This window comes from Sceloporus undulatus, unplaced genomic scaffold, assembly GCF_019175285.1.
Source record: "Sceloporus undulatus isolate JIND9_A2432 ecotype Alabama unplaced genomic scaffold, SceUnd_v1.1 scaffold_13, whole genome shotgun sequence".
NCBI lineage: Eukaryota > Metazoa > Chordata > Lepidosauria > Squamata > Phrynosomatidae > Sceloporus > Sceloporus undulatus.
In genome coordinates, this window is record NW_024802935.1 from 3148178 (window position 1) to 3157974 (window position 9797).

The 9797-nt window shown below is 40.6% G+C and overlaps 1 protein-coding gene across 1 annotated transcript; it reads right to left on the bottom strand.

The window, feature by feature from the left end:
- Window positions 1-675: 675 nt before the first annotated feature.
- Window positions 676-7327, bottom strand: LOC121917241 (palmitoyl-protein thioesterase ABHD10, mitochondrial-like). The gene is made up of 5 exons (XM_042443003.1): window positions 7182-7327; window positions 5747-5930; window positions 4824-4935; window positions 3263-3400; window positions 676-1362 (listed from the first exon to the last, which is right to left on the bottom strand). The coding sequence occupies exons 1-5, from the start codon at window positions 7279-7281 to the stop codon at window positions 1027-1029; spliced, it is 870 nt and encodes a 289-aa protein (XP_042298937.1). The 5' UTR covers window positions 7282-7327; the 3' UTR covers window positions 676-1026.
- Window positions 7328-9797: the final 2470 nt, after the last annotated feature.

Here is a 9797-nt window from a genome sequence, read left to right on the forward strand (position 1 = left end):
TGAACCCCAAATATTTAGAAGGGAATGACATGAGAGAGTAGACTTGACCCTTCCCTAAGAATACTGTTCTTAATTTGGATCAGAGTCCTACACACTCCTTCTGGAGTAAATAAAAAGCTATGTTCAATAGCATACGTTTAAAGTGTCATGTAGTTTGAGTCCAAGGGCCTATATGCACATGGCCATATCATATTCATCTTTGCAAATGTATTGCTTGCAGTATCAGGTATTATCCAGTACTATTGGGGCAACAAGCACAGACAGTGATGGCTTTAATCCTCCCCACTGGTACCTATAAGAGTTCCTTCTCCCTATATATTAATTGCAATGGATTTAACACCTCTTAAACACATTTGAAACCAAGACTCATTCTGTTTAATATATCTCGACAGTCAAGACTGTTTAAGTTTTAAGATAAGTCAATTTCCAACTATAAATATTTCTTGTTTGATGCAGAGAAGTAGATTAAGTCATGAAATTGTTGTTTTTACTTTGGTGAAATACTACATTGAAAAGTAAGCCTGGTCTGAAAGGTGCAGAAATAACTCTAAAAAACAAACAAACAAAAACCACCCCACACAATATTAATTTGTGCTGAAAGTGATGCATACGTTTTTCAGACATACTTCCAGGGAGCTTGGAATGATAAGTTGCACTTCACAACTGAAGCAGAAAAACATTATAATGCATATTTATTTAAGGTGTAAAAAAGAATGGAAAAGTCACACTGTACTACAAGATAAAAGGCAATAATTATTGGCACAAATATACCTGGGTATGAAAATGTAAAATGCACATTGCATAAGGGTCAATGGTGATTTCTTTTGGGCAGAAAAGGATTAAACAGCAGCTTGTCTTCACAGTTTATCTTTTGTGCAAATGCAGCATTAAGAAGATAGCTGTATCTACAAACAAATTTAGAAAGGTAAGAAAATAATTGTAAAGCTCCAGGTCTCTCTAGTGGAAGAGTCATGCTCTGAACCAATTTTTTCCTGACTGAGACATGATAACCCTATGTTCCTGTTGCTAGGTGCTCAGCTGCTCAATCAAATCTTCCACAGTGTATACAATAAGTTTGATATCCTCCTTTTCCTTCATTCGATGACCACCACCTTTGCGAAGAATAACATCCACATCTGCACCAACAACACGTTCAGCAACTTTCATGGAGATCTGCCATGGGACATCTTCATCCTTCAAGCCATGAATAAGACGCACAGGACACTTTATGGGAAGGGGACTAGTCAAAACACAGTGATTTTCTGCTTCCTGAATGAGTTCATATGGTACAGAATAAACTCCTTCTTCATTGTGCTTGGTTGGCAGCCTCCATTCACCCTTTTCTTCTATTTCTTTTTTTACCTAGGAAGATAAATGAATGACAGACTGTAAAACTGATTACTGGATAGGACTTGATACCTAAGTTCTGTTTAAAACAAGACTGTCCAAATGTTGTCCAAATGGTAAGATCCACATCTCACCATTGTGCACTTATAATAAATAAATAGCCTAAACTGCTGTAGGGTAGCTGCTATGGAACTGAACCACAGGTTAAGTCTCCTGTTCCCATTTTGCAGCTGCCATGAATGCACTAGGCAGACTTGGCCAATCAGTACAGAGAATGAAGTCTCCTGCTGATATCTGCCTCAGACATAACAAATGTAAGATCCATTACCAAGTCATGGATTATGTAAAAATTAAAAAAAGTAAACTGTATGACTCTGAGACATAGATGGAAAGATATCATGCAGGCAGATGTTGAGGAATAGCATTTACATGGCCGAGAAAATTATAGCCAAATATGCTCTTGAAGCACTGATTAAATATGTTCAATTCATCTCTACTTAGCAATAGCGGTAATATGTATGAGCATATATAACCGACATCTGGATCATAGCTGGTATAAGCAGTCTCGTCATATTCCCTTCTCCTTTTGTGTCATATCTTTTTAGATTAGGGGTCAGCAACCCCCGGCCCGCGGGCTGGATCCGGCCTGGTGGCAGGACCGGCCCCAGCCCGGTTCTGTCGCCGCCGCCGCCAAGGCCACCACCGCTTAGGGATGGCATATCCCTAATGCAGACAGAGAGGCCTGGGGCCGCAAGGGCCCTGGGGGAGCCTGTGGAGGCAGCAGGCCGCTTTTGCGGGCTCCTTCTCGGCCCATGCGGCCCCAGGCCTCTCTCTCTGGAGAAAGAGGGCCCTCCGTTATAACAAAAATGCCTTCTCCGTGAACTATTGGTCAACGGAAGAACGAGAGCGCTTCAGTGACGTTTCAGAAGTACGACGAACGTTCCCACCTCCATGCTTCTGGAGTGTTTGGGCAACATTTGGGCTACTATTACCGTGTGGTAAGTCCCTTGTGTGATAAGGGACATAGAATCATAGTGGAATAGATCACAAGAGAAATCCAATCCAACCAAACAATATGGAGATGGAATCCTGCAGAAATCCTATACTTTTACTGCAAGAGGCTCAAAGAAAGTGTCCCAACTTTCTAAATGTCATTCTCCAATATATAGTTCTATCTGAATGACAACTTTCTAACTACAGTATGCCCTTTGTGTACATGGGGGATCTGTTCCAGACTTCCCATATGCTCGAGCCCCATTTAAATGAATGAGGCTCGTGCAAGCGGTGGTGAAGTGGCGCACACGCCTTATTCATCCCTATGGGATGCGCCACTCCTTCCTCTCCACACAGCTTTCAGCATATGATGAAAGACGTGTAAAGCATGCCTGCATATGAAGCAGGTGCACTGTAGTTATCTAAACTAACACAGAAAGTACTTTCAAAATTTACAAAAGATACCTTTAATAATGGAAAGTGATTCTTCTTCTGCAAGTGTCTGGAGCTTTGATGGGCATTGTATGTCTCCCTCATCTGTTTTTCCAAACCCAGGACCCCACTCAAAACCACTGGAAAAAAAGTAGAGTCATATTCCTGAAAGCCTCCAGGAAGCTCAAGTCTCTTTCAAAATAAGCGGTATGACCTTCGACTTCACAGTATGACCTTTATTGTTCATTTTGGTCACTTCTGCTACTAAATTTCAATGGTATTCAGTGTAGAGTGCACAGTGATCACCTTAACTGCCCACTTCCATTCTTGAGAAATGTCAAGAGTAAACAAGGTTCTTCATACTGCTCATTTGTCCAGCTGACATGGGCTATTTAGTCGGTTAGCAACAGTTCTCTGTAACATGGAGTTCCACACTACAAAAACATCACAGTGTGTGCTTTTAATCAGGAAAGCCAGCATCCCTTCTTACCTCTACAGGAAGCTGTTGAAAAGTGGCTACAAAATGGTCTGCGGCTACAGCTATTCCAACTAATGCTGCCACCTTTTCTGGACGAGCAATAGCAGCATGAAGCATCAGCCATCCACCCAGACTGGCACCAACTAAAATCTTAACATGAAACTAGTATTAGTGCTTTTATGTTACATAAATACACCCAAAACATTTTCTGTGTGAGCAAAAGTGGCTCTACAGGAGTTTTAAAAAAAAAATATCACATTTTTCCACTATTTTTTTTAACACAAACGCCTTTGAAGTTTCACATTGCTGAGGAGGCCCTGGCCCTATATTGGCCCACAATGGCCTTTAAGGCCTGTTTTAAAAACAGCAAGTGACTTTTAGGCCCAGAAGAGACCCTTTCAACAACAGGAAGTGACATCTGATCATTACCTGTTGTTCGAAAGTCTCTTCCTAGACCTGAAGTGGCCAGGGTGGGGAAAGATGACAAAATGCTGCCCCATCAATCGTGAAGGATGTTTGAAAGTATGTGGACACAAACATTTGATTTCTTTTTGCAGGGGATGTTGTGGAGGACTGTGGCCTTCCAAGCCTCCCACAATTGCCCACATTTGACTTAAGAACTGTATACTTCAAAATAGGTGTAACATTTCCTGAATTCTGCGAGGGAGTACCTGAGTGCACTGTACAATGGAGCCTTGGTATCTTCTGGGGTTTGGTTCCAAGACCCCCTATGGATACCAAAATTCACAGATGCTCAAGTTCCATTATAAACAATGGCATAGTAAATGGTGTTCCTTGTAGAATTTATTTCAAATTTTATTTTTATTTTAAATATTTTCAAGCCATGGATGGCTGAATCCGTGAACAGAGAAGCTGTGGATACAGACAACCAATTGTAGTATAAATACGTAAGTACACCAGCTAACCTGGTAAGCACAGTCAACAGCTGCATTCAGAAGATAATATTTAATAAGTCTAATATGCTGAGATATGATAAAGCTACTTGGCTTATATCCTAAATTATGTGAAAGTTTCATAGAGCAAATGACATGGGAAACTATAGTTATTTGAAGGCTTCCTAGAATGAAGGCCATTTGTTCATGTAGCAGCCTGACATTCAGTCATCTCTCAGCTTACTAATTTGAGATACAATAGTCCAAACCAGTCAATGTTATGTAACTTCCATCTCAAATGGTACCACTGAGTGTATTATTACTTAATGTACAATTGCCCCAATAACTTAGATTTCTTGAATAGCTTACTGTATTTAATGCCACTACTTTTTTTATTTGGGTGATCTACACTTTTCAGTTGTGCCCTAAATTCTGTTCTCAAAAAAGCTCTGTTTAAAAGGCAATTTTACAGAACTTTATGTTGAGTATCAACAACTACACACTAACCAGATAAACTCATTTCCTGCCAAAGTCTTTCATACGTCAGGAGTATGTTTGCTTCTTTCAAGCAGTTAGCAGTCTAGCTGTAGTGACATATCCCAGAATTTTTATCCACAAATAGGGGTATAGTACAACTCTAGAGAAGAAAATGCTACATTTAAAAATCAAAGACAATCAACCTGTGGTCCTTGTGTGAGTTCATCCAGTATTGAAAGAACATCCTTCCGCCACTTTCCCAATGTACTTTCTTTAATGTTGCCATCTGAACTTCCACAGCCTCTGTAATCAAACCTAAAGAAAGATGAAAATGAAGACATGGCTTTGTATAAGTTCCACTCAGTGAAGCCATCATATAAAAACTGTTTGGAAAAATGTCGACAGCAAGACAATGTTTTTTTATATTTTTAAAATCTTGTTATTAATGATAGTGTTATTTAATTCTTTTTAAACTTTTATATAATGTGTATATCCTTCAATAAGTCTAAAAATTTATGCCCAAACGTTGACCTCAAAATCCCAGGTCGACTTACTCACAGGTCAGTATGGTAATGTGATAGCACCTTTTCAGATTTCCCTATGCTGTGGGAAGAGAGTATCTTTTTCTCTTGAGCAGAGGAAAAGAAAACACAGAAAGAGTCCTAAGTGATTAATTGCTGTTAGACAAACAAACAGAGTCCCTGTCCTGGCCGCTGCTGTCTGATGAAGGCTGAAATCAAAGTTGAAACAAACGCTGAAGCAAAAAGCCTCAATTAGAGTCTCTTGCTGTACATACACACACTGAAGGAGCCTCCAAGTTTTACCCTCAACTTATCCATGGGTCATGGCAAAATTAATAATTTTGGCCCCAAAACCTGCCCTCGATCTATACATGAGATCGACTTATGGTTGAGTATATACAGCAAACAATGTTTTAGCTGTTTTTTAAAAAAATGCTTTAGGTCAACTTGGGTCCTGCATAAGGAAAAGAAGTGGAATATAAATCAAATAAATATCTAAATAAAAAATTAAACATCACTGACTAATACCAAGAACTGAATGTTTAAGATAAAGGAATGAGATACATGCATCCCATTAAGCACTACTGTGTTCTCCTAAAACATACCTTACAAAAGCATGGCCAACTGATTTGCAGTAGTCTTCCAGCGCAAGTGCTTTTTCGCCATTCATGTTTGAAAAAAGGCCTGCGAGGTAGACAACTCCAGGATTCTTGCCTTTTAGTTTATGATAGGCTAGTTTTGGAAGATCGGTCCGGTTAAGGAAACTGGGAGATGATTTTTGTCTGCGACCTAAACAAAAAACATTTGCGTCATTTAGACTGTCATTGCTGACGTTATTGAAACACATTACAGGCCTAACATAGGCCCTATACAGGCAGGCCAAAATAACACTGCTTCAGGTCACTTTGGAGGTATGGTGTTTCAATGATGCATGCAACCTAAGAGTCTGGAAGCTGCACCAAAGCCACACTCCACTCCTTAGGACATTTAAACAGCATACCTCCAAAGTGACTCAAAGCAGATTTATTTTGGCCTGTCTGTATCAGACTATAGTTAACAAAACCTCTGGCAAAGAAACTCCTTTTTACAAAGTCTTTATATCTGTCCAGCCCATCTTTCCTCCTGGTACTTTTCCTAGCCCAAAGTGTTAAGCAGCACCAACATCAGGAAGATGGTGAAGGAGGGCTTGAGCAACACAGACCTTCACTATTCAGCTGCAGCCGCACACCTACAGTTAACAATGCAATAAACCTGGGATTCTTCTCCAGCTGATCCTACTGTAGTTGTGTGCGCCTACAGTACCTACAATACAGCAGCTGCCTCCAGAGTCCCTTACTCAGCCTGTGTGGAAAGTGGGCATGTCTGCCTCATCAGTTATCACAAGCAAGTTAAACGGCATAAACCAAAATGGAAACCGTATGAAAACCTGTGTCTTATGTCAAAGGCAGGCTGAAAGGAGAAATGGAGTCTTCTGCCTGTTCTCTATGAACTGATCTCACAGGCAAAGAACAGCTGAGTAAAAAAACACCTTGCAGTCTAGGAACTTCTGGAGGGAGGGTTCTAAGAAGGGCTAGAAGACTTATCATTTGAGAGACAGCCAGCAGTGCAAAGACCCCCCTTCTTCCAAGGCTTTTCTTTGCCCTTTTTGTTTACTTGAAGAAAACATGGAATCACTGAAAAGATGGGACTGTTTCCTTCCACAACTGTAAGAGACACTCCTGGATTTCCTATCTTCAATGGATTTCAGATGCTTTGTGGAGATGTGCACTAAGGGAGAATGATGGCATAAGCACTATTATATATATATATGTATTCATATGTATTCATATATATATATATATAATATACATAATATATATAATATTATATAATTATATCATATATATATATATATATATATATATATATATCCATTTATATACTGTATATATACATACATACGTGTGTGTGTGTATATATACATAGTCTCAGAGGTGCTACAAGATCTCCCTCCATGCGTCTCTCCCCCAACAGACTGACAGACAGACACAGGCCTCTTACCCATCAACTGAGGGAAGCCCAGCCCAGTCCTGAGGGCCACCGCGGGCCTCCAAGGGAGCCTCTCCCGCCACAGCAGCCTTGCAGCTCCAGGCAGCGCCATGCCAGACTCAGAAGCACTGCCACCGCCGCCACGCCCCCCTCCTTCAGTCGCGCAAAGTGAGAGAGAGAGAGCGCATGCGCCAACTTTGAGCCGCGAGGGAACGAAAGAGGAAATTGCCTCTGCGCGTGCGCCCAAAACTGCGCCGCTCTAGAGCTTTGTCTCTATGGCGGAGGGCGGCCAAGAGGGAAAAGATAAATCGTTTCAATTTTAGAGAGACAAACACGAGTGCAAACTTTCTGTTTGTCTTTCGGCGCCATTTTTATTTTTTGATCTGTGTCGTTTGCCCATAAAAACGATCAGGGAGATTATATTGTCAAGACCACTTTAACTGCCCCCCATAACAGTATTACATTGAGGTCCACACTGCAGAAATAACCCAGTTTGAGACCATTTTTTTTACTGCCCAGGCTCAATGCTGAGGAATTCTGGGAAGTTTTGTGAGACAATTTAGCCTTCTCTGTCAGAGAGAGCTCTGGTGCCACAATAAACTGCAATTCCCACAATTCCCTGAGCACTGAACCAGGGCAGTTAAAGCAGTCTCAAGAAGGATTATTTTTGCACTCTTGTTTTAGCAGCCCCATCATTACCACACACCTTTGTCAGTGGAAAGCTTGCATTATGTATTTTGTGTATTATTATTATTATTATTATTATTATTATTATTATGCCTTGTAGCATCTTTGACACTAATCGAAACACTGTTTCTCAACCCCTTTGGGCCCCAGATGTTGTTTTGGACTTAAGTTCCCAGAAGTCCCAGTCAGTATGTTCATTGTTCAGGAATTCTGGGAGTTGAAGTCTCAAAAATATATCTAATGGACCAAAGGTTGAAGGAAAGAAGTTGGCAGCAGGAGCTTTCTTAATTCCTAGACTTCTGTCTACTTCTTCCCTCAGGTGCAGAAGTAGACTGAAGTCTAGGAAAGCTCATGCTGCCAACTTCTTTCTTTCACTGGGGTATAAATACCACAAATAATAATAATAGAATATTAGAGATAACAAAATATAAAGGAAAAATATACTGGGTCCACTCCTATACACTGAGAATGCTACAAGCTCTCTATCATATGTATATATAATGAATGTATAATGTATATATAGTCTCAAAGGTGCTATAAGATCTCTCTGCATACTGATTCCACAGACTAACACAACTATATATTTGAATTATATTATTATTATTATATGTAATATTTATTTATCATCCCAAACCACATTGCAGAAATAATCCAGTTTGAGGCCACTTTAACTGCCCTGGTTCACTGCTAGGGAATCCTGGGAACTGTAGTTTGTTTTGGCTCTCTGACACATAGAAGGCTAAACATCTCATGTATTCGTTTTCAAGCCACTGAAGCTTGTGCTGCAAGTGGAAACACACAATATAATAAGTCACCCTCCTATTTCATGCGTCACTTCTGTGGGTAGATGGATGAATGGCTACTTCTATGCAGGTGACCAGGCGTCCTCCTTTTCCAGAACATTTCCTCTATTTCAACCTTTTGTCCAGGAGGAATTCCAAAATGTCCTCCACTTTGAGCATGACTAAGAAGCAGAAATTTATACTTATCCTTAAGAAGCAGAGCCCTCCCTCCAGTCCATCTGCCTTGGCCTCCGAGGGAGAGAATAACCACTGGACCTCACCCTCTTCCCCACCGTCATTCCCTTCCCCTTTTGTGTCCTGTCTTTTTAGATTGTAAGCCTGAGGGCAGGGAACCATCTAAAATAATAACTGTAAGCCACTCTGAGAGCCTTTAGGGCTGAAGGGCGGGGTATACATACCATAATAAATTAATAAATAAATACTTATGTTTTTTAGCTTTTGCAATTTCCTCCATTTTTCTTGAACGTCCAACGTTTTGTGGTGCCTTGTCCTCTTTTGCAGTTATTAGGACATCTGGTCACCTATATGAAGCCAAAGGCTTTCACAGCTGGGATCTGTAGTTTTTTGTGGCTTTTTCGGGCGATGAGGCCTTGTTCTAGAAGTGTTTATTCCTGACGTTGCGCCAGTATCTGTGGCTGGCATCTTCGGAGAATGTTGGCATGGAAGAGAGTAGTGTATGTGTGTATATATGTGTATATATACACACACACACTCTGTAGGGAGGAGTGATTAATTTGTGTATTGTTCTGTTGAATGGCAAGGCTTCAGGGTGGGAGGGTATGCAGAGGATTAGTATCTTATATGAAGTCGAAGGCTTTCATGGCCAGCATCCTTAGTTTTTTGTGCTATGGGGCCATGTTCTAGAGAGCTGGATGCCAACATTCTCTGAAGATGCCAGCCACAGATGCTGGCAAAACATCAGGAATAAACTCTTCTAGAACATGGCCACATAGCCCAAAAACCCACAAAAAACTAAGGATTAGTATCTGTTTAATCAATTATCATTGTCTGCTGGGATTTGGTTATCAGTTTGGCTACCAGTCCTGAAAAACACAAATATCAAGACCCAGCAAAATGCAAATGAAAACCACCCAGGATCAGGTGTTTTCCCAGCAATTGGGGATAGATCATTCCTCTA

Excerpts from the sequence above, each read along its gene's own strand:
- LOC121917241 (XM_042443003.1), bottom strand. The coding sequence starts at position 7,281 with ATGGCGCTGCCTGGAGCTGCAAGGCTGCTGTGGCGGGAGAGGCTCCCT. Across the intron at positions 5,931-7,181 it reads GGGCTTCCCTCAGTTGATGG|GTCGCAGACAAAAATCATCT; the intron begins GTAAGAGGCCTG and ends TTTTTTGTTTAG. Across the intron at positions 1,363-3,262 it reads TTCAACAGCTTCCTGTAGAG|GTAAAAAAAGAAATAGAAGA; the intron begins GTAAGAAGGGAT and ends TTATCTTCCTAG.